The 25716-nt window shown below is 39.9% G+C and overlaps 1 protein-coding gene across 4 annotated transcripts in view; it reads right to left on the bottom strand.

Moving 5' to 3' along the window:
* Window positions 1-25716, bottom strand: part of UNC79 (unc-79 homolog, NALCN channel complex subunit) — a 226455-nt gene that overhangs the window by 91181 nt on the left and 109558 nt on the right. For all 4 annotated transcript variants that reach the window (XM_081097313.1, XM_081097312.1, XM_081097314.1 and 1 more), the window contains 12 exons: window positions 25053-25283; window positions 22106-22296; window positions 21409-21532; window positions 19323-19463; window positions 16669-16890; window positions 13947-14174; window positions 11215-11356; window positions 8134-8213; window positions 7901-8049; window positions 5700-5857; window positions 2524-2705; window positions 77-278 (listed from right to left, as the gene is read on the bottom strand). In XM_081097313.1, the coding sequence (XP_080953439.1) occupies window positions 77-278; window positions 2524-2705; window positions 5700-5857; window positions 7901-8049; window positions 8134-8213; window positions 11215-11356; window positions 13947-14174; window positions 16669-16890; window positions 19323-19463; window positions 21409-21532; window positions 22106-22296; window positions 25053-25283 (2050 nt within the window). The remainder of the gene's footprint in view (window positions 1-76; window positions 279-2523; window positions 2706-5699; window positions 5858-7900; window positions 8050-8133; window positions 8214-11214; window positions 11357-13946; window positions 14175-16668; window positions 16891-19322; window positions 19464-21408; window positions 21533-22105; window positions 22297-25052; window positions 25284-25716) is intronic.

Genomic DNA, 25716 nt, shown 5'->3' with positions numbered 1-25716 from the left:
TAGTATCTTCTGCTTATCTAGCAAGCACAAGCATAGGAACCTCGACTCTATACAGCAAGTTCTTCCTTTTGCTTACTTGTAGGAAAAGGAAATTCTTTGTTACAATCCAAATGCAGCTGAGCTTCCAAAGAAAGTGTCTCAAATCTGTTGACAAAGAACTCCCAGCTCAAAGCAGGAATATCTTGCTTGAGAAAATGCAAGAGCAAAAGCTTGCTCAATATTGTGGGTCGATCTTTAACCACAGTGTCAAACTGGAAGTCAAGACAAACACACAGACCCTGGGGAAAAAGAGGGGGAAAGCAAAGTCAGATGTAAACATCTAAGTTGCTTCAAAGCAAATACACTAAGCAAAGTCAGTGAAACAAGGCAAACTCCTCAATCTGTATTTATAATGTAGAAATGAGCCAATTGAAAGCTTTCTTGCTGCAAATTTTGGTAGAAAAATACCAAAAAAAAGCTTCTCCTAATTGCAGAATAGCCCTTAAATTTTGACTTAGAAATCTGAACTAAATGTATGTTACTATTTTTTTTTACCCAAATATCCTCAAACCAATGTTTCTTTTCTTAATGTCTGTAGTTTCTATCAGAGAAGCATAGTTCCAAAGACACATTTTAGAATACACAAAAAGGTGGTCTTTAAATTTCCTTTCAATGTTAAATTCTAAAATTTAGAATTAAAATTTCTAAAAGAAATTCAGATTTTAGAATTCTTTTAATGATTCTAAAAGAACATAAGTCATCTTCTTGGAATGTGAGTGAAACATAGAGTTATAAAAAAGCAAAGGTATAATGGGTTGAGCATCTATTTCTCTAGTACAGTGGGGCCTTAACTTACGAGTGTCCCGACTAACGAGTTTTTCAAGATACGAGCCGTCTCTCGGCCGATTTTTTGCTTTGAGTTGCGAGCTAAAATTCGGGTTACAAGCCAGCTTCAGATACCCCACCACTAGTTGGCGCAGTGAACGTCACAGTGAATGCCACATCAGCCCAGCATCACGTGTCTCACTTGTTCACTTTATGATTTGACATACGAGTAATTTGAGTTACGAGCTCCGTCACAGAACGAATTAAACTCGGAAGTCAAGGCCCCACTGTATATAAGTCTACGATTCCCTTTTTTAAAAAACTGCAATTCATCCTATTAATTCATCCAACTCTCATCTAATGAGTGCCTCCTATGTTCCAGCCCTGAGCGGCGGTAAGACATACAACCACCTAGTCTTATTAAGACCAACAGAGAAGGACTATCCAGAAACAACTGCAAGTTTTTACAAGGAAAGGTGAGCATCCGTAGGCAGCACAACCCTAGAATATTTCAGATCCTGTACCATTGCCCTTTCTTCTTAGTCTTTTTTACAAGAACCCTTCCACTGATTGGGAGGCAGTGTACACACACACACACACACACACACACACACACAAACACAGAGTTAAGAATATGACTTTATTATGAGTCAGACCTGAGTCTTCTCTACCACTTACTAGCCGTGTGACTCTGAAATTACTTAACCTTGCTAACCCTCAGCTTCTCTATCTGTAAAATGGGAACATACTAACGGTTATTGTGGGGATTAACTGAAATAATGCAGGATCGGACACTTTTAATACACTGCCCTGAAAACACAATGGCTATTTGATCAATGTTAGCTCTTGCCATTATTAACTTTAATAATAATGAAATAATGATAAATCAGGTGGCAATGGGGAAAAACAGAAGATCAGGACTTTGGAGATTCTAGTTTTGGTTCTCCCAAAATTCACTCTGTGTCCTTCGATAAGTGACATTAGCTCTCTGAGACTTGGTTTCTTCAACTATAAAATACATGTGCCAGCTGGCCAGTGTGGTTCAGTGGTTGAGCATCACCCTATGAACCAAGAGGGCACAGTTGGATTCCCAATCAGGGCACATGCCTGGGTTGTGGGCTCGGTCTCCAGTAGTGGGTGTGCCGGAGGCAGTCAATCAATGATTCTCTCTTTCTCCCTCTCCCTTCTTCTGAAATCAATAAAAACATATTTTAAAAATAAATAAATTTTTAAAAATACAGGAGCCAAATAAGATAAATATTCAACTCTCTCCAGGTCTTATAATTCATGTTACTTTGGCTTTAATTTGTAGCATTTCATTTTGGTAGCATATTTACCTTCTCATGGTTTGCCTGGACTTATAATTTACCTGATTTCTCTTAGCAACTAGCCTCAATTAAAAGGACTTTTAGCCCAGAAACCAGTGAAATGGTAGAAACAAATTTCATTTAATAATCTGCCCCCCAAAAACGTTATACAATAATTCCATCTGTCAGAAGTGATTCACACATAGACAAAGACTGAAAAGAAAGTATCAACATATAAAAATAAGAGGCCTGTTAATACGATGTGATTCTGAGATGTTTTTCCCAACTTAAAAATTTCCAGCAGCAGCAGCAGCAGCAGCAGTAACTGTGTTTATGAGACACATAACTCGGGGTTCGGTGGAGCAGAGCAGAAAGCCGCCTGCAGAGCAGGCTACACACGGAGGGACGTCACCTGCAACGCCGGCCTCTTTATGGTGTCCAGCAGGAGCCCAGCCCTGGTAGCCACTGCGGGGTTGACGTCCTCCACAGCCGCCAGGAAGCAGCAGAAAGCGTGTGCCAGCGAGTACTTCAGCAGGTGGTTTTTGGTCACTGAGTGAATATCCAGAAATCTACAAATGACGGCCACCTTTTCCACTGAAATGTAAAAGGCAGAGGACAAAGAATGACATGTATTTAGATAGTCTGAACCCACAGAGACAGGGTAACTCTGGGCCCGCAGACACTGGTTTTAAATACCAAGAGGAACGTCTAGTGCCTCCTTTTGAGTGATTCGGGCAGCACAGACCACTTCTACTCAGTGCAGTATTTTTGTCAGGCAGCCTTGATTTAGTTTTGGGTTGTCTCTCTCTCTCTCTTTTTTTTAATGGTCTTTCCCATTGTTTAACTTCCAGCTGTGTTTCAAACTACTCAAAATGCCTCCGTGCTCATTTCTTTGTCCAGTCCACAGAGGTTCCACAGGGAGGTGGGAGGTACCCGCCAGTCCTGGCTCTAGATTCTGGACCCTTCACTCCACTTTTAGCGTGTCATGATGTGAAGTGACAACCAGTCTTCCCGGGGCTGTACAGTGTACGTCTTCCATAAAATAGATGCACCCTACTTGATAGATTTCTAATTATTCTACAAATCTATGTTAAATGATTCCAGCCACTCTTAAAACAGAGCTTGAAAAAAAGCCATAGAAGGTAGTGAAGCAACATAGTTTCATGCAAATAGAAATGGTTCAGTATTTTGCTTAAGCTATTCTAGCAGCCTAGAATATTCTTTCTATTCTTTTCTGCTAATGGATATTCTACCATCCTTAAAAGAATCTGCTGTTTAAATTCTACATGTTCTGTGAAGTCCACTCTGACTTCCTAGAGTGGTCTTTCCATACCATAAACTCCTGCAAAAATACTATTCATTGCCCTGGCTGGTTTGGCTCAGCGGATAGAGCATCCGCCTGCAGACTGAAGGGTCCTGGGTTCTATTCCAGTCAAGGGCACATGCCTGGGTTGTGGGCTTGATCCCCAGTAGGGGCGTGCAGGAGACAGCCGATAAATGATTCTCTCTCATCATTGAAGTTTCTATCTCTCTTTCTCCCCTCTCCATTCCTCTCTGAAATGAGTAAGAATATATATTTTTAAAATACTATTCATTTAGATATGGTGTTTGTGTGTTCGTATTTAGCTGTATGACATATCTTCTTTTGTGATCTTGAATTATATTTACACCTTTATAGTTTCTTAACCTTTTACATGTTTGTATTTGGTCCCATCAATTAAATTGAGAGCTTCTGAGAGCAGGAGTTTGCCCTTATACTCTTTTTATTAATCCCACATTTAGTAATTATTCAATAAATCCACTAATTCACTTATTTTAAAGACACCATCCTAGGTACTTGTTGGGGAGATGGAAGTAAATGGAAAAATGAACTGTTAGGGACTGAATTATTGTGCCCCCCCAAAATTTACACATGAAACCCTAACCCCCAATGTGATGGCATTTGGAGTTGGGACCTTGGGAGGTCATTAGGTTTAGATGAGGTCATGAGGGTGGGGCCCCCACAATGGGATTTGTGTCCTTATAAAAATCAAAAGGAAAACTAGACACAGGAAGAAGGTGACCATCTACAAGCCAGGAAGAGAGCCCTCACCAAGGAACTGCATTGGCTGGCACCTTGATTTTGGACTCCCAGCCTACAGAACTGTTAGAAATAAACTCTGTTGTTTAAGCCACCCAGTCTATGGTATTCTGTCATGGCAGCCCAAGCAGACTAACATGTGAATCATTCACAGGTCTTGACTTCAAAGTCAAGTCGGCTAAAAGAGATAAACAGGTACAACTAAAACCAAAATGTAATATAAAAAGCTGTAAATGCTGTTAGTGATGTATAAATAAAATGCTATGGGAGCTTGGAGGATTAAAAACACTTTCCACCAAGGGAACCGAGAAATGGAACTCAATGGGGGCCTTTGAAGGTGGTTCAAACGGAGATGGCTTTTGAGTGGGTTCTAGAAGGGAAGAAGGTTTCAGACTAAGAACAGAGACTGGCCAAGATATGGGTGAGGGGCAGTAGGAAGCAATGAGGAAAGTACAACGTCAGGTGAAGAAAGATGAGTGAGAAATGAGGCTACAAGCACGAGCAGTCAGACCATGGGAGGTTTTGAATGTCCATTTAAGGCGTCTGAACTTTATTCTCTAGACATTGAAAACCCATTAAAATGTTTTGAATAGAAAAACAACATAATCAGAGCTGTGAATATTTTCTTTTCTTTTTTTTTTTTCTTTTTTTTTTGCTTTTGTTACTGGAGAAATGGATTAGCACAATTTAAAAACATAAAGAGGCCATCAAGAGTGTGATGTTGCTAAGGGTGTGAAAGTGCTCAGAAAACAATGAGCACAGGCCATTGAAGAGGCAGAAAAATTGTTGTTGATTCAGATGAACAAAAAACAGACAGTGATAGCATTTCGGAGACAATGATATGTGAAAAAGTGAAGGAGCTGCATACTGACCTCCTAAGAGACACCCCTGAACGGAGTACTCAAAGTGAAGGCTAGCAGGGGGTGACTCAAAAAATTTAAGAAAAGAAGTGTTTATTTGTAGATTAAACAGTATATTCAACATGTACTTATCTAAGAAAGGTTAAAACAGGGAGTCCTTTGGGGATCTGGAACAGATTAATTCAATTTACATTATTTCTAATGAGGAAAATATGATTCAATATTCAAACAAATTGCTTCTCGAACAACCTTCTGGAACTAATTAAGTTGAAGGACCAAGGTTCCACCTGTAATCAGTGTTTTTAACAAACACTCCCAGTAATGCTGATACAAGTAACCCATTAGGTTGACCATTTAAGCCAGGATCCATGTGAAAGTAAACAGTGGATAATTAATAAATATACCTGGAGGACAGGCATAAACTGGGACTACCCTAGGCAAACTAGGCAGGGCCACCCTCCCTAAAGATCACTCTGTAAAATATTACTATTGACAAAGCTCAGCTAAGTAGACACAACAAAGAATACCGGCAAGCAGGACAATGCCCTGTAGAAAGAGGGAAGGAAACTGGAAGGCAGGAAGAGAGCTCATAACTGGACATCTGGTTTGTAATGTGATCCAGAGAGAATTGTTACTACACAGAGGTACCTGCTTCAAACCTCATCTTCCAGTCTTTGCTGTTGAAGTTGCCGTTTATGATTGTCCAGAAGATGTCAGCACCATGAGGAAGTGACAACGCATGGAGCAGGAGAGGAACCGCCAGTGAAGATAACTGGGAGAAGTCGGATTTGATGACTCTCCACAGGCTGGAAGCCAAGAAGCAAAGAGGTTACAGTTATGATAACCTTTTTAGGAAGAAAATACTATTATCTTAATTGTATAGTTAACCTGTAGATGGTCAGGATGCTTTCAGTGAAATTGCATTCATCCACAAGACGATGATCCTCTGATGAACGTTTCCTATGCTCTGTTCTGTTCATGTCTTTTTAAAGTAATTACTTTTATGGAACAACATAGAAAAACACCACTTCACATTACATTTTAACATAAAAAATTTTAATTGTATATTTTAAATTCAAGTAATAAATGAATAATGACTGTTAAATAATATGCAAATTGATATTAGTTATGTTAAGATTGGTGAAGTGATCGTGATTTTAATTTCTTTTTCTTATACTGAACATCTGGGAAGTTTTGTTGGTTTTGCCTGCCCAGCAGCCTTTTCCTCGAATTATTCTAGCAAGGAGCAACTCTTTCAAATAAGAACAGCCTCTTCAACTGGCAGAGCTGTCAATCAAGCCCCATCCACCCACCCCTTTTCCTATTGTAAGAGTGAACACAAAACCCATGCTGATCAAAGTGCTTCAATGCTGAAAATCGAGTGATTAGTCAAGGGGTGGACATATGACGTAAGTATGGGAATGCTGGAATCCTTGTCCAGCTATGGACTCTGGGACAGAAAGATCTCTCTCCTTCTCACAGGAACAGCCTGCTGAGAAGCAGCCCATACAGATGGAATGAGGCAAAATGATGGTGTGGGAGGGAGAAAGGGAGAGGAGACAGAAAGAGAAAAAAGGAGAGAAAGGGAGAGAGAAATCCTAGTAACACCTTGTGAGTGCCAGCCCTGCCTAAAACCAGACCACTACTGGTCAAAAATGTACCTTAGCAAGTTTAGCTACGTTCCTATCAATTTCTACCAGAATAATTCTGAAGGTCTATTTTTACTAATCCTATATAATAAAAGCATAGTATGCAAATTGTCCCCTCAACCGGGAGTTTGTCTGGGAGTTTGACCAGGGGGCGGGGCCGGCCGGGGAAAGGGAAGGAGGCCCCGGCCAGCAGCGGCTAGGGACCCTACCAGTGCAAGAATTTTGTGCACTGGGCCTCTAGTAATATCTAAGCAGTTTCAAGTCTTTTATTCATTTATTTAAAGTATGCCTTTTGTTTGTTTTTGTTGTTTTATTTTGTTGTCTTTTGGCTCCAGAGTTAATCCAGAATTGAAACTATTTGTGACTTTAAAAAACTCATAATGTACCCCTAAAAGATGGGAGGAGTGGCACAGTATCTCCAATTTATGGAGAATACAAGTCACTAAAGTTGCTGGTATCTCAGAAGACATACTAGACTTATAGGATGAAAAGGAGTAATTTTCAAATACCATATGCTATAACTGAATTGTGGAAATCAGAAAAATATGGATCTAGTCTGAACCCTGTCATTAATTAAATGTGTAACCAAGTCCTTGCTCAATTATAGTAGGTAAATATTAACTTAGTAGCTGTTGACATTTTTCTAGGTTACACTATATTCTTTTTCTTTAATTTATCTTTATTGTTGGAAGTATTACAGATGTCCCCTTTTATTTCCCCATTGACTCCCTCCACCCCATACCTGCCCACCCCCAGGCCTTCACCATGCTACTATCTGTGTCCATGGGTTATGCATATATGCATATAAGTTCTTTGGTTAACCTCTCCCCACCCACCCACCACCCGCGTCTTCCCTCTGAAATTCATCAGTCTGCTTCATGGCTCTGGATCTATTTTTTTCATCAGTTTATTTTGTTCATCTAGGGTACACTATATTCTTAAGCCATCTAACAACTGAAAGGCATCACATAATCTTTATTTTGCCTTTTCTATTTCTATAGTATTTAGCAAAGAAAATTACTATTACTCATATTGACATACTTAATAATCAAACTAAATAAAAATAATAAAAGTAGTTCCCATAGATGATTAGGCTGTCCTGGCTAAGAAAAATAATACAAATAAGTTGATACATGTTATTCTAAAGACTTACATATAAGCAAAAAAGCCTAACATATAAACAAAAAAAGGAAGACCTACCTTGCAATCAACATATGATCCTGAATGTAGGCTAAAAATTGAGGATGATCTTTTCTAGCAATGTATAAACACTCTCCGTGTAGACAGAGAATCTTCAGGCAATTGAGCATATTAAAAAGAATGTCTGGCTCTTCAAACTTAGCCATTTCCTATGCAAAAAACCACATGGTTACAGAATTATCTAAAACAGCAATGCTACCAAACAAAAAAATCAAATATTTCAAAAGATATACCTGGAAAATGGTGTATATTAGTCTCAACGTTACTGGAAGCTGTTGGTAGCTAAACTTTCTTTCAGTATCGTTCTTTACTGCTGTGAGGAAATAATTACACAGAGGTTAGCATAACTCCTTCTTTCCCCCACCATTCACGAACTGGTCAAGATCATAAAGTCAAGAGGAGTAAAAACAGATATAGAAGATGTACATTTTTAAAGTGTATAATGTTTTCATTTGCTCTCTAAGTTAGCATATGTCCCTTCTATGATGCAAATGAAGGAAACCTTCTAGATCAGGATTCTCAGCTTCCTTTTTTCACCTAGTCCTCCTGTACTCAGATGTCTCCAGCTCCCTGAGGCGACCTTAGCCCAGCCCCATGCCCCTGTGGGCCACTAGTTCTGCCGCTACCTGGAGGGGCCTGAGGCCTGGCTAGGTATGCTTTCCTGATTGAAAGGAAGGCAAGCAAGTATTAAAGAGAGGTATTCAAGTTGTATTAGCACCTAAGGAAGAATTTAATCCCATGGACAAAGGGAACTTTTGAAAGAAGGTGAATATATTCAAATCAGAACAACTACTCCTGGCTTTATTTCCTTATCAGCATCTCTAAAATCTCTGCCTCTATGGTAAAGAGTGGCCCGGGCATTCTATATGAGGCATGCTAGGAAAAAGAATTCACAAGGGGCTGGGTGGAGGGGGTTGAAGGGGTGGGGCGGGGGAACAGGAGACATCTGTAATACTGTCAACAATAAAAATTATATATTAAAAAAAGAATTCACAAGTTAACCAGATGTAGAAACTGGTGTAAAATGGTTTCCAATCACTGTTGTAAGTTTTGGCAATTCCTAGGATCAGAAACAACAGAAGTCAAACCCTCTTGGCATCTATACTAGATAGTTTATTAGAGATCTTCCACCCTAATGTATTCTAAATACTTGCTATCCACACCCGACTCTATTTTGTCTAGTGTGAAAGTTTTAAAAATATTTTTAATAGAAGAGATATCTGACTGCCAGAAGAAATAGGCACCAGGCCACAAAATGCAGAAACAGGACATCCTCTACAAGCGGGGAGAAATCACTGAACATGGGGCAGAGCACCCGGCTGTTCTATGACAGAGGAGCTCAAGACCACTGCCTGGAGGCCGCGAAGCAGGAGCAGGACTGGGGCACTGAGCAGCGGGGGAGGCTGGTCTTGGGAGGAAATTAACGGAGACCTCCCAGAGGAGCCCACTTATCACTGCGTCCTGCAAGACAGCAGAGAGCAAAAGAAGGACAGTGGACCGGAAGCTGTGATGGGAGCCTGGATACGTGCTTGAAGAAGACGAATACACCAAATGTTTAAACAAGCGGAGGTTATAACAACTGAGCAAGGAAAAGAGTCATTTATAAAAATAAATGGCTTAATTTTAAGCATTGTTCAAATAAAATGTTACATATAAATAAATAAAAGTGGCAGCTAATTGATTTTGTGTGCTGTCTTAGGTTTGAAAAATATGTTTGCATATAAAGATTACAGGTTACTGGATCATAAGTAAAATCTTTGCTTTTTTTAGACATTAACACAGGCTGGGCCCGGGTCTCAGCAAGTATAATTAATTCTAAGTAAACCAGGAGACCCAGGTTCTAGCCTTCACCCTGCCACTAACTAGTGTTACAATACTTGGGTATGCAACTCCCAGACTCCCACCAGGAGACACCCATAATAGGGGGAGGGAAGTCGGAGGTCATTAATTTTGTTTGTATTTCAACTCCTTGGATGATTCAAGTTCTCCATTACCGTCTGGGCAGCATGATAAGCATAAAGTGGAAATGAGTAATACAAGCTACATGAAAATAGCAAGTTGTTCAATTCACCTGCAATGTATTTTCCTCATCTGTAACGTGAGAAGGCTGAACAAGAATCAGCAAGTTTCAAATTTCTTTTCTACAGAATACTTTGTTCAAAGAACATCTTACCTAGAACTCCACTATATGAAAGGGAGCCAGTCAGTGCAGTCAGGTTGAAGCAAGGTGGGCAGCCTGAGTCTTTATCATTTACCCACATCTTCCTACCAATAGCCACCCCACATAAGGAAGGCCCACAGGAAACACAGAGAGCCTGTGCAACTCCAAGTACATGATGAAAACCAGTGAAGTAGGTCATCTCAGGTGTTCCTCCAATTTCTAAGTGTCAATGGTTCTAAATAATGTGAGCCAGGATAGCCATACTCAACTGACCATTTATACAATCCATGCAGAGGCAGTCAATTCCAACCAAGCACGCTGCGGTAATAATATTGTTACCTTGATCTGAATATGACACCCCAGGACCTACAATGAACCCCACACAATAGTCACATAACAATATTTGCTGTTGATTGAGGGAATGATAGAAAGGATAGTAGAAATAGGAAGATTAAAAACTACTTAGATTTATCCCCAGAATGCCACAGTGCAGACCAAAAGCTAGGCTTTCCCAGAGGCACCTGGGGTTACATCCTAATTTCCTGAAACTCCTTCAGCACGTGTGGAGCTAGAGTATGATTCCGGGCCTTTCTGCCATCCTGCTGTCCCCAGTTAGCCCCACTGAGCCTTTGAGCAACTGGCAACAGACCATCCTCCCTCCCAGCTCTGAGCGAGCCAATCAGCACTAGAGCACAAATTGCTCAGGTGTGAGCCTGTCCAGAGTCCAGGTTGTACTCTGGGGGCACAGGAGCCAAATTCCATCGCCTCTGTCCCAGCATGCTCTGCTCTGGCCAAATGCCCTGATGGCTGTGGAGAGCGTCAGCACCCTCCACTCTGCCTCGCACCTTGGTTCACGGCTACTTCTGCACAGAGAACACAATACGCCATAAGTAGGGAGGTGGTGTTTTTCACACTAAAGCAGGGGGGTGTTTGTCGATGACAAGCTCCTGCTGCCAGAAAGATGCTCAGTGACCTCGATCCACTAGAAACACATCCTGGATTTGTTCCCTTCATAATCTGGGGAAATGATTCATTTGCACAAGTCTATATTAAGGAAGCCGAGTCTGAACTTGTGCAAGTCAATGGTCACCTAAGCAACCAGGGTTCTGAACGTTGGGCCTGTGCAAACTTGGGTGTGCCCGAGTTCACCTACCAGCATGTTCCGCGGGCTCAGTGTGATTGCCAGGGTTCTCCCCGCGCTTGCTGGCTGGATTCTCCTCCTCCTCACCTTCAGGGCCTATGGTAAACTCGGGTCTGGAAGAAAGGAGGCTGTCCTCAAGGCTGTCTGTGGGCTCCTGGAACGAACAGGACAAGCAGCCAGATGAGCAGCCGTGGGGATGTAACAGGTTCTGCAACAGAGACCGGCTGCCTGCCTGCTGCGGCCCAGCCTGTGCTGAGCCCTGGGGGCAGAGGCACCTGCCGCACAGGAGGCTTGAGCTTATTTCCTTGGAAATTTACATGAGGTGTTAGTGAAACATTTTCATTCCCTTGAAATAATATGGAAAATATCAAAAACGTTGTTAAATCTTCTTAGGCCTGCTTTCCATCTCTGCTGTAATCCCTGTGAGTGTGCCCTATTCACCAAGAGATGCCAACCCAGGAACATTTTGTTCAATAACTACTTAATTAGCAGGGAATAATAAGGAGTTTGCATCAACATTTAACATAGATATATTGATTGTCTAGAGAAGTCAAAAGGAATAAGAAATAGCTATAATATATGTGTTAAAGAGAAGTAGGTATGGCAAGCCAAGTATCCATCAACAGATGAACAGATAGAAACAATGTGGTATATACATACAATGGAATATTACTTTGCCTTGAAAAGGGAAGGAAATTCTGACACACGCTATAACATGGATGAACTTTTTAGATGTTACAGTAAGCCAGTTACAAAAAGGACAAATACTGTATGATTCCCTTTATATGCAGTATTTACAGTAGTCAAACTCCTAGAGAGAGGAAATAGAATGGTAGTTTCCAGGGGCTAAGGGAAAGGGGAGCAGGGAGTAACTGTTTAATGGGTATAGAGTTTCAGTTCTGCAAGATGAAAAAGTTCTAGAGATTGATTGTACAACAATGTGAATATATATGTATATATACATATATATGTGAATAACTTAACAATATATACTTAACAATGTGAATTTACTTAGCTATATATATATATATACATATATATAAAACAATGTGCCTATACTTAACACTATGTCTGAATGTGACTGCATCATATCCCACTCTTGCCCAAAAACTCACTTCTCCTACCTACTACAGTAACAATTTTCTGTAAATGGCAACGCTTTTACTTCCAAAGCAAGAAAACACAGCTTTGTTCTCAACTTTTCCATTCCTAAATGCCAACTGAGCAAGTGCCATTGCTCCTTCCCTGAGAAGTCTGTCAGGCCTACCCCTTCCCTTCATCCACCACCGTTTCCATTCGGGCCCCCCAGCTTTCTTCCGTGAGTGACCACATTAACCTTCGGATAGAGCCCTGCCCCCAATGTCCAAATCCTCGTCTCTCTCCTCCACTGACAGGATGAATTTCTCAAATTCATCAAAGTGTATCATCACCTGATTAAAATTCTTTGGCACGTCCCCACTGTCACTGAGACAAAATCCAAACTTCTTAGTTTGGCAAACAAAGCCCTTAATAAATCTGAGTAAAAACTGAGTCTTTCCTTGACTCAACTTTCACAACTCTGCCACCCTCCTCACTGCTCTAACAACACAGAACTACTAGCAGTTTCCCGAGTGCATCATCCCCGACTTTCCTCTACACCATTTAAACAGAGAGTTTTCTGGGTCTCAAAAGTCCTGCTCTCCTACCACTTCCATTTCATTCATTCCACTCCTCCTTCAATAAAGCTCAGGAAGCATCTCCTCCAGGGAGACCTTGTGGGTCCCTATCACACCTCTGAGGCAGATTTGTTGTCCCTTCTTGCGCTCCCATAGCTGCCTTGCACATGCCTCTCTCAGAATGCTCATCACTCTGTCTTCTGTTTTTCATTTATTTAACCATCTTCCTGATTAGACTCTAAGCTTTTGATTTTAATTTGTTTTCACATCATCTACTACTGTGACTGCTTTATAGTAAGTGCCCAATGACAATGTTAAAAGACCATACTACAGGGATGTTATTTTGCAACAGGTAGGACTAACGAGTTCGGTGGCCTAAAGGTATTTAAAAACTGAAGAAACATTTTACAGAATGTATACTGTCCCTCAAAAAATACTTTTAAGTCGCTTTATACCTAGACAAACATTAGGGGAAAGGAAGAAAAAGAGAAGATGGCAAATAATCCTAGCTATGATGGTATCAGGATAGATGTGTGTGACTTCGATGGAAAATAAGCTAAACAGGAAATAACTAATGCATGGAGTAGCTAAATATATACTATATATTAGCTGTTCCTTATTTAAACAATTTTAAATGAAATTAAAATTGTATTGGCTGTTGATGAAGTCAGTAAGTTTTACAAACTGCGGTTACCTAGGAATTCTCGGTGCCCATAGCCAATCTACTTACTCAAAATTTGATATGTATATTTTGTAGTATTCACTGTTATCTAAACTTTGTAATATGACTTTCTGATAAAAGTTATTTCAAGAATACCAGTAATGCTTTGTATTTGTGAAAATTGTGTGAATGGGTGTGCTACAAACCCTAACTCAAGGCTCAAGATTTCTCACCCAAGAGTTCTATATAATGTAGCTCCATCTCATATTCCAGGAGCCTGACTTGGTGGAAGGAAAACTTTTTTTTAACACAGTTTGACATATAACCTAGCATGGGGCACAGCTAAGCCTGGAGAAAGACCCCATTGCACCACTACTGCAGCCTTATTACACATAGCCAGAGGCCACCTCACTTCTTCAACTGCTTACCACCAGCCGGCTTTCTTCTTTAGGAGCCAGTCTCCCCAGGAGTTCACAGGCGAGCTGATAGCAGAGAATGCTAGCCTGACACAAGTTACACTCTATTGCTTTTTCGTCCTTCTGGCAGGTGTGGGAGCCCCCCCAGGGGGCTTGGAAGACATTGTTTATAATGGAAATTATGTCTTTTGATATGCTGTGCTCTAAACCCATCGTGATCCCATCATCTTGTAACTCCATCTGAAAAATATCAATTAAAAAAAAGAAGAAGAAGAAGGAGTTTGGTCCTTTTGTCCACTATTGCATTGACACACTAATGGGGGAAACTTTTCATTAATTGACAATATTAAATTATTTAAAGATGGTTAGACTTATAGACCATGAATGTACACTGATTTCCATGGATTCTTCATAATAGACTATATACATAAGACAAAGTAATGAGGGTTATTTTTTAAATCATGTAGGACATTTAAAGGGCATTGTTTTTTAAAACTTATCACTCTCTGAGGTTTTACACATTTAGAAAATGCTGCTCCTTACCTAGTGTCCAGATTTTGGTTTCTAAATACCATTATCCACTAAAAGGAACCAGGGATCCTTGGAGAAATGGCTGGTTTCAGGGGTGGGGCGAGGAAAATATAAAATGAGCCTGGCATGTCTTGTCATGCCAGAAATTAAGAACTTGTTCAAAGAATGATGGACCATGTCAAAAGAACACAGGAGCCAGCTTGAAGGGGCTCCCACTAGCAAAACATGGGATAACATAAGCATCAAAATAAAAGTTAACCCACTGAAACAAATTCTAACCCACTGAATAAAATGAGAATCCATGAGTACATGAGGGTATCTATATATATAAAAGCCTAAGCGACCGTTATGATCGGTCGACCGAATGACTGCTTGACCAGTCGCTATGACATGCACTGACCACCAGGGGGCACATGTTCAATGCAGAAGCTGCCCCCTGATGGTCAGTGCGCTTCCACAGCCAAACTCCCGCGGCCAGCCAACCTCCTGCAGTCCCTCCCCCAGCTGGCCAGCCCCAATTGGCCCCGATTGCTGGCCAGGCCAAGGGACCCCACATGTGCACGAATTCATGCACTGGGCCTCTAGTAAGTAGATAAACAAATAAATATATAAATGGGAGAGAAGGGAAAACTGTTCCTTTTATAGAATGCCAACTAATAATTCTTTTAAATAATGGAATCAGAAAATAATTTTTTGATAACCCTCATAGTAATAACTGATTCAGGCATGAATCATCCATGGATGCTACACTAGCAGGTAAAAGTCTGATGAGAAACAGGAAATCTCATAGTCTTAAAGTATCTCTCGCCGAAGCCGGTTTGGCTCAGTGGATAGAGCGTCGGCCTGCGGACTGAAAGGTCCCAGATTCAATTCCGGTCAAGGGCATGTACCTGGGTTGCGGGCATATCCCCAGTAGGAGATGTGCAGGAGGCAGCTGATCGATGTTTCTCTCTAATCGATGTTTCTAACTCTCTATCTCTCTCCCTTCCTCTCTGTAAAAAATCAATAAAATATATTTTAAAAAAAAAAAGTATCTCTCTACAAGCTACTTATTAATTCCAAGGAAAAAATAATAACTTATAGTAGGGAAATCTGCAAAATTCACCTTAACCAAGTTATCACCACCAATAAGGAGACATTATCATGTCATGTGCTTTCTGATCTGATGCACTGAAATGAACACAATATCATATCTGTGGTATTAATGCCAAAAAATGCTCAACCTAAATCGATTCATAAGGAAATATGAGACTCAAATTGAGGGGCATTCTACAAAATAACTGGACTTTTTTTAAATGTCGAGAACATAAAAGACAAACAAAGACTGAAGAACTATTCTGGGTTAAGACTAATGAGGCAGGAGAAGTAACTGCAATAGGTGATGCTGGATTGTGTTCTCAATCAAAAATAACTTTTTTTCTTTTGTTATAAAGATGATAGTTCTATCAATTTTAAAAATAAATTAGTTCTGTAAGTTACATAATAGTATTATAATTATGTTAATTTACTGATTTGATATCTGTCCTTGGCTATGGAAGAAAATGTCCTTATTTTTTTTAGAGAATGCATTCTGGAATTTTAAGGATAAAGGAACATCATGCTTGCAGCTTACTCTCAAATGGTTCATTAAGTTTTCATACATATATTTACAGAATAAGAGAAAAAGAAAGAATAAAATGTGCTAAATGTTAACATCTGAAAAATTTAGGGGAGAAGTATTGGGGAATTCTTTGTATTATTCTTGCAACTTTTCTGCAAATCTAAAATTATTTCAAAATTAAAAATTAAAAAGAAATGTTCCTCTGACCAAACCTCTTAAATTATTCTTTTAAAGTTACCTTCAAAAATCAATTTATAAAATATATTAAGCTCAGCCCATCACCATAGAGTTGTACGTTGCTCTTCTCCCAACAACTGCCTTACCCAATATGTTCACCAAATGTGTTCAAAAGAATCAATTCTAATAAAGCTAGGATGTTTCTAAAATTCATATCCATTCTCATATGTCAATATTATTGCAGACATTTATACAAGTATTTTTTCAGGCTCTTTAGGAAATTCCCAAAGGAGTTTGAGAAATGTTTTGAGTAATGCTGCATCATTTCAGTAAGTGTGAAGATATCCAACACACAAAAAAAATCACTATACAAATGCTCTCCTCATCCTTCGTCTCTGAACTAAAGGAAGCTCATGCTTCAGCTACCTGCTTCAGGAGAAGATCAAACATGAGGATGAAACAATTTAGATTCATTTCATCATCTTCACAATCAAAGTCAATAGTCCTTCCTCCTGGGTGTCCAAAATTCTTGAAAGGGCTGCGAAAAGGACTACGCATTGGACTCCGAAATGGACTCTGAAAAGGACTATGAAATGGACTCAGCATGTTGTGCTGAACTCGTCGACCAGGATCAGAGGCAACACTCACCTAGAAGAAGGAACATCAACATACATAAGTGAACTTGCAGAAGCTCAAATGGCGTATAAAATATCGGAAGGTATTTCCAGCTGTCACACTGACTTCCTTTCTTAGCCAATAGCGTTAGTACTACTATAAATCTTCTCAAAATACAAAAATAAGAAATAAAATTATCCAAACTTTCTGTCAGGTGAATAAAACATCAGCATTCTAAAGAACGAAGGCAGCTGTCTTTGTCATTATATTTTTCATCCCATCAAACATTCCTAATTAAACTAAATTGTCTGCATCTACCTAAAACCATAACCTAAAAAAACAAAATGAGAATTTGCAGGATTAGCCTTAGAAATATAAGCACAGAATGTCAGATTGACAAGACTGTTTAAAGACAAATGGCCTCTGGATATTATAATTATTAAACTATCCTGGGACAACAATACAAGTCAAACCTGTTTACTGGTTATTCTCCATGTGCCAACCAACCCCCCATGTGCCAACACAACCCACCCAGACTCTCATTGCCCTGCTCTTCCCTGCACCTAAGCCCAAGAATGCCAAGGACTGAGTCGTTCCTGGCTCTCTTGCTGGCTGGCTTCCTGTTGTGTTAAGTCAATGGGAGGTGCCAGCAGAAGAGCTGAAGCTTAAGGAGACATAGGTAGGACTATTTCTCCCACCCTTGGCCTGCTCTGATGCTGCGTCTCTGGCAGCCTCTCCATCATCCCATAGCTCCTCTAGCCAGCCCTCCCCTTATCATTTCAGCTCTGTATGGGCGTCAGGAATGATTCTCCCTTGCTCTTTCAGCCCTAGAGGAATAACGGTTCCCTACCGAACTGTGGTTCCCCAATAGCTCACCAACCCTCATTGCTCCCTTAACCTTTCCCATAACTCTATAGGCCGAGTTTCCATGAAAGTCCCTTCATTTGAACCATCTGGGATAAATTCTGTAGCAGGGCCCTAACTGACATAGCTAGACTTCATTTTCAAAACATATTTTCTCTCTTAAAGATTTCTCTAATAACAAGCAAGCTCCTTGAACGCCATATGATAAAAAAAGAAGATGAGTATCCCATTAAGAATCAGAATAGCTGGATATTGATAGGGCTATCTATGGCAAATCACTTCAGTTCACTTAACCTCAGGTTAAGTAGCTGTAAAATGAAAATAATGAGCTCTTCCCCAAATGCTTCACATTTCTGTGATGTCATTAATTATTAATAAAGTGCTAATGAAGTAATATAATATTAAAGATTACAGAAGAAAAAAGCAAACTATAAATGGCAGCTGGTTCCTATGAGGCAGATCTTTTAAAAAGCACTGAATACAAACTGTGATCCCATGACTGTTATATTTTTTAATCCCCAGATATCAGATGGAATGATGGGGGGCCTGTGGTATACAGTGGGGGAAAGGTAATGGAGAGGCTTGACAAAGAGAAAAATTAGAATAGTCCCTGCCCACCATCAGATGTGAGTCAACCTCTCCAAAACTGATCATGGTCTGGGAATGTCATTACATCAACCGAAATTCTATCAGGTCATCCACAGAAAAAGTATCAAAAACTTCCAACAAACCGTGACCGGATAGCTCAGTTGGTTGGAGCATTGTTCCAGACCCCAAAAGGTTGTGGGTTCAATTCCCAGTCAGGGCACATACCTAGGTTGTGGGTTTGATCCCCGGTTGGGGCATGTACCGATCGATGTTTCTCTCTCATCTTTCGTCTCTCTCTCTCTCCCTCCCTCCCTTCCTCCCTCCATCTCTCCTTCCCTACCCACCCTCCTCTCTAGAATCAACAAAAAACATATCCTCAGGTGAGCATAAAAAAAATTTCCAACAGTTTTCATACACTTTGGACCAGACTATATTGACTCTTCTCATCCACAAAAGTTCAAAGGAGTCAATAAAATGGGTTTAAAGGGGTTAATAAAATGGACTTAGTTGGTTCATAGTGACAGTATCACTCATGGTCACCACCAGTTGATGTTATCTTCCCAAAACACAATAAAAAAAAAACCATCCAAACTCTTCATCCTTAAAGTAAAGCAGCTATCTGCTCAGTAGCTGGTAAAGAATTCTTATTTGTCAGGGACACCCCCACCCTCAGCTCCCCCCCCCAAAAAAAAGTACCCAAAAAGCGGTATGGGGGTTTTTTTTGTTTTGTTTTGTTTTGTTTTGTTTTGCTTTCATCAAAGATAAGAGATAACTAATAGGTATGTATAGGAGAAAAACTCAAAGAAAAATGAAAACTCAATAACTTAACTTATTAATTACGGACTTAACCAAACATATATTAGATTAATGCTTTCTATTACTTATGTGCTTAAAAGGTTCCAGAGAGAGATGGAATGAAAAAGCATTTTCAGAGAAGTTTACGTGATGCTACTTTTAGACCCAGTATAATCCGCAAAATCTTAGTAAGACAAAAACAGTTGTGGCATAATTACCCTTCGAGCTGCAAGGTTCCCTGCCAGTTCATTGACTCTTGATTTTCTTTGATTTGCCAGTTCTTTGACAGAATTAACTCCATCAGAAAACATGCTTATTAATAGCTGAAGTGGAACCGTGATGTCTAACTCCGATAATACCTGAGGGAAAAAGGCATATATATCCCCCAAAAATATAAACTTTAAAATTCAAATAAAACTACACCTAACATTTTTATCAGTGAACTATTGAACATAAGGACGCTTAGCCTTCCACATAGTCTATCAGCATAGTCATCCTCAATGTATTGTACTAAGAAAATCAATACATTGAGGTACCACTGAACCCCACTCCCCATAAATCATCAGATTCTTTCTATTAACACTTTGAAGTGCCTCTTTATGTGATCCCTCACTTTCCATACCACTGCTAATGTCTTAGCTCATCACCTTTGTCCTGAATTAGTAATAATCTGTGAGCATGTCCCCACTCCCATCTGAATGTCCCATCTGCTCTTGTTCTCTGGAGCAAGCTCAGGTATCCTGCCAAAATCAAGTTACCGTATCTGTAATGAATTTTCTGGGAATAGATGCCTCCTTCCTTTGGACAGAATTAATCCATTCTCTGCTCTGCTTTCTTAGAACTTTCTATATACCTTTATTAGAGCAAGTATCACTTTGCATTACATCTGATTATTTGATATTATCTCTCCCACTGTGAGCTCTTTGAAGAAAGGAAGTAGGAGGAAAGGACCATTGCTTCTCCAGTTGTATCCCAGCGCCTATTACAGCGACTGGCACAGAGGAGCTCTATAAATGTTTCCACATTTAATTAATAAATGAGTCAACTCCAATCACTATATTGTTCTCTCTATTTCCCAAATGCTAAGACCGGTGGCTTACATCCTCCTTCAACTGTAGCACTGCCTTCAAACCAAAGCTATGGCAAAGCCCAGTCCATAAAACATGTAAACTGTAATCGTTTCAGCCGTGGTGGGGACAGAGGTTTACAGTCCTGTCCCTAGATGGCACAGCTCAAAGGGTGTACAACTGAATAACAACATCTAGCCATCTTTAGAAGAATTAGCTTTCCTAAAATGAGAAGTTATCTTATTGAGACCTAACTTGGGATAAAAAGTTAAAGTTCTAGTCCCAAAGGTGACTTTTTTAAATCATCTCCTTTACTCTTTGTCATTTGTGGAAAATACTGTTCCTTGGTTTAGAGCCCAGAAAGGCATCTTCACAACTTGAAAAACTTTAGGGATCACATCCTTCCATGAAACAGAAATGTGTCTGCACCCATAGCTAACCTCTACATTGGTTCTGTCCTCCTTTTAAAAAATTGCCCAAACTTCGAATCAGATATTCAACTCAATTTAGTAAACTTTTAAGAATACCCACTAAATTCAAAACATGTCCCAGATGGTGAGAAGAAAAGATGAAGGGAGATATAAATTCAAAAATGAAAAAGATGTAGTCCCGGCCCTCAAGGCATTTATAACCATGAGAAGAGACAAAAATTAACTGAATATTAGACAGAAATAGTATTCACAGAGAGAACCTGTGTGAATGCTGGGGGAAGGAATAATGAATTCTGATGGGAAGGTGGGGGACAGTGAAGCAGCAGAAAACATCATAGATGAGATCATTTTTGAGCTGGATTTTAAAAGAGAAGCTGGAGTTCACAAATGGAGAAAGGACAGAAAGTCATTCCAGGCTGAGTGAGCAGCATGAACTACCCCTTAAATCAGTAGCTCTCAACCTTTCCAAGTAAAGGACCTATTTAATATCAAAAGTTTATCAGAATCCCACAACACAGCTAGAATACTTTTAGTATCTATTGATGGAAAGATACATAAGGACCAAAAGCTACTATGAATTTAGTAATAGTACGACATAAATTTGTGTTTTATTAATAAATCACAACTATAGCTACATACATTTAAAATGCAATTACCTATGCATATGAATTATTAGTCTACAGATAGTCCTCAGCAAACATACAGATTATAGACTCTGCAATAACTCCCCGCCACTCTACCTGAGGATCTAAAGTTCATAGGCAAAGAACTAGTGCCCACAATGATCCAAAGTATCATTCACTTACATGTAGCCACAGTAAAGCTTGTTCCTGCACAGAAGAAGGGTATCCTGTGAACCGACAACTAATAAAGCCAAACATCTCTTCCATTGAAAAAGGTAGAGGACAGAGCTCAATGTCAAACATTTTGCTGGAAAGCAGAGCAATAAAAGTAAATGACCAATGGGCACATAGTAGGACCTACCGGTGCGTTTCTATTATTTATTTTGGGAAGCCAAACACTTCAGATTAGTCTGTGTTCTGAACTGTTATTAGCATGTTTCATTTTACAGGAATAGCTTATGTCATTGGAATAGATATAAATAATTCATACGGTTGTAAATAGCATTAGTGTTCATACTCACATTAGATTTAATGGGAGGCATTGCATTTCTAAAGAATGAGAGTTGTTTCCCAGCATCTGAAAACATTTTCCTTTTGCACTTTTCCCACTTTATCCAAACCATAATTATGTGTGAAAATGAGCAAATAATATGGTATATCTATTATTCCACAAGAACAAAATCTCTTCTGAACAATTCCAAACCATCTTAGCATGATTTATAGCAACTCTTTCATTTGGGCCTTCAAGTTTCTCTATAGGATTTTGTTAAAAAGTAAGCAAGGTTATATAAAAGGCTTAGCACAGTGCCTGGCGCACAGTACATGCTCAATAAATGTTAGATATTATAATTACAGTGACTTCATTCAACTACTTACCCACCTTAATACTTCCCTGAACTCTTTTAACTGGTTATCTGGGACTTCCGTTCTGATGGCTTCCAGCCATTCGGGCATAATACACTCCCACACAGACTGATGGATCACGTTGTAGGGGATCAGGCAGAGGATTCGGCTGAGACCCTCCTTCAGCTGAGTCACTGTGCTGCAAGACTTATCCCAGTATCCACCAACCTGACGCATTCAACAGCCATGGGTGAGAAGAACAGAACGCACTCTGTTACAATTATACGCAAGGATTTCGTGATATCTGAATCCTGGGCCCAGTGATCTCAGAGTGAGATCTGTAAGAATCTACCATCAGGATCCATTAGTAAGAAGAAGAAGAAGAAGAAAGAAGAAAGAAGAAGAAGAAGAAGAAGAAGAAGAAGAAGAAGAAGAAGAAGAAGAAGAAGAAGAAGAAGAAGGAGAAGAAGAAGGAGAAGAAGAAGAAGAAGAAGAAGAAGAAGAAGAAGAAGAAGAAGAAGAAGAAGAAGAAGAAGAAGAAGAAGAAGAAGAAGAAGAAGAAGAAGAAGAAGAAGAAGAAGAAGAAGAAGAAGAAGAAGAAGAAGAAGAAGAAGGAAGAAGAAGAAGAAGAAGAAGAAGAAGGAGGAGGAGGAGGAGGAGGAGGAGGAGGAGGAGGAGGAGGAGGAGGAGAAGGAGAAGGAGAAGGAGAAGGAGAAGGAGAAGGAGAAGGAGAAGGAGAAGGAGAAGGAGAAGGAGAAGGAGAAGGAGAAGGAGAAGGAGAAGGAGAAGGAGAAGGAGAAGGAGAAGAAGAAGAAGAAGGAGAAGAAGAAGACCATAGTTACAAATCGATCCAAATATTAATCACAACTGAATGTGAATTGTCCCACTGAAAATTCCAAAAAGGTATTCCTACCAGGAATACTACTGGAGCATTCTATTTCTAAAGTTTGACAAACCCATTACAAATATGTGCAGTTGTACCTGTACTTGAGAGAAAAAACAGATTTCTACTACTATAAACTTTGGTCCTTCTGGGCTTTGTTCCACCAAAAAGCCCAAAAGAACTTTCCTTATCTTCACATTCAAGTACTAACAACCTTGTATCTGTGGGTATTGAGAAAGTTATTCATATCTGAGTACTCCTGCATAAAAGTGTAAAAAACTTTATCTCTTCTCCTGTTAATGTCTGTTGCCAGTTAATACACAGGCCCCCAACCATGGGGCCCAAGTGAGAGAAGTTTTCCTTCCAATATAACCGTTTCTTTGTATCTTCCAGAGTCAGATCACACCAGCCCTATGCTATTCAGAAAGAAATAATAATAGAAAACATATCAACACAGTCAAAGAATGCCAGGAAAGCCCGACCGGCGTGGCTCAGTGCTTGAGCGTTGACCTATGAATCAGGAGATCACAGTTCGATTCCTGGTCATGGCATATGCCCAGGTTTCAGGGTCGAACCCCATTGTGAGGCGTGCAGGAGGCAACCGATTAATGATTTTCTCTCATCATTGATGTTTCTATCTCTCTCTCCCTCTCCCTTCCACTCTGAAATCAATAATATATATATATATATTAAAAAAAAAATGCCAGGAAGTGGGGAATTTCCATTATGTAAAAATCCAGTTTTAGATGTGAGTCAGTAGGTGGCACCAAAGAAGAAGTGCATTTTGATAAACGCACAGAACGCTCAAGTCCTGAAAATCTAACAAAAAACTACACTTTTAGATGGTCTGTGTTCTGTTTTATTCTTTTTTTTTTAATTTTTTTTTTAAATTTTTTTTATATGTATTTTTTATTGAGTTTTTACAGAGAGGAAGGGAGAGAGATAGAGAGTTAGAAACATCAATGAGAGAGAAACATCGATCAGCTGCCTCCTGCACATCTCCCACTGGGGATGTGCCCGCAACCCAGGTACATGCCCTTGACCGGAATCGAACCTGGGACCTTTCAGTCCACAGGCCGACGCTCTATCCACTGAGCCAAACCGGTTTTGGCCTGTTTTATTCTTAAATGCCTTTTTTAAAATGAAAATTACCTCAAGATATCCTTGAAAGAAAACACGCGCACACACACACAAACTTAAAAAATACCTTGAAAAAAATTTCATATATTGCTGCCAAAAACTGACTCTGAAAAAAAAAATTAGAAAAAACTGACTCTGGGTGAGACACAAATTATAATGTAGTCAAGAAATAAGGGGTCTTCTCAACCACACATCTGAAGCCTGGAGTGCACTGAGGCAGCGCCAAAGGATAAACACAGGGAAATGTGACCTATAAGTCAGAGGAGAAAACAAAAAAGATGTGGCTGCTCCTAAGCTTTTTGGCATTCCAAGTGGGAGGGCAAGGACTCCACCGTTCCTCTCCAGGGCATATGTGAAACCACAGAAATTGCCTATCGTCAAATGTTAGCCTTTCCACAGACTGTAGCCCAGAAAAGGACTGAGCTGTAGCAACCTCACAGAGAGGCTTTTATTTTCTGTTTCTTGATATAAAAATATCTTCAGCAATGTCAGGAAAGAATACTCCCTTCAATTCTATTTCTAATATATTTTTATTGATTTCAGAAAGGAAGGGAGAAGGAGAGAGAGATAGAAACATCAATGATGAGAGAGAATCATTCAGCAGCTGCTTCCCGCATGCCCCACACTGGGAATCAAGCCCATAACCCAGGCATGTGCCATGACTGGGAATCGAACCAGGACCTCCCGGTTCATAGGTCAACACAACCACTGAGCCACGCCAGCCGGACTAAATTCTTAAAGACACCTCACACATTCATCTTCCATTCTTCCCCATCCCAAACCAACATCGAAGCAGGACATCACCTAAAATGTATCCACTAAACTAAACTCATTTAGCTGTACCGACTAATACATGAAGACATTTTCCTCTTCTACAGACACTGATCACACTCTAACAGCTAAGGCGGTGCTTCTCCCCAAGTCCTCTCCAGCCAGGCCCAAGACATCGGCCTTCACTTACCCTGGCAAATTCCATTGGTTTGGGAAGAAGGCACATGACCATGACATCAAAGCGAACATCGCAGACTGTTTTCAACCACTTGGTGACAAACTGAGGCTTCAGTTTTTCCACCAAACTTCCAACTTCATCATCCATCATGTAGGCTGTGGAGTGAAACCACTGGAACACCATGGCCACCAGCCTGGCCAAGCTTTCCGTCGGAGTGTTCTCGCTGGGCGTGCAGAGGCTCACCTGGAAACAGGCAATGAGACCCTGCTTCAGCCTCCGTCCACCGTTATGTAATTATTCCATCCTCATGTAAAGGCAGAAAAAAAGTAGTTTTCTAAATGATGGAGGCTCACTTATCTTAGAAACTGTGTTCCTCTCTACCAGGAGAGGTGGATTGCAACAATCATTTCCCCTTAAGCTTGCACCTTCCAATAAGACTTTTCTCCTATAAGAAATATATTACATAATCTGCACTAGACGGATGCTTGTAGAACGTTAAGTCTACAAGGTAAAAGTTCATAAATATCTTCAGTAAAAAAAAAAAAATAGTTATATGCATTTCAGGTCTAACATGATCAGATTTAGCTGAGAATTTCTATCAGTAATAATTCTGAAATGTTAGAGCCCCCACCTCCTAATTCACCACGTTATAAATAGACATTTTAAAACAATTAAT

This window comes from Myotis nattereri, assembly GCF_964212035.1.
Source record: "Myotis nattereri genome assembly, chromosome: 1".
NCBI lineage: Eukaryota > Metazoa > Chordata > Mammalia > Chiroptera > Vespertilionidae > Myotis > Myotis nattereri.
The sequence above is the reverse complement of the archived record's forward strand: the minus strand, read 5'-3'. Positions and strand labels throughout refer to the sequence as shown.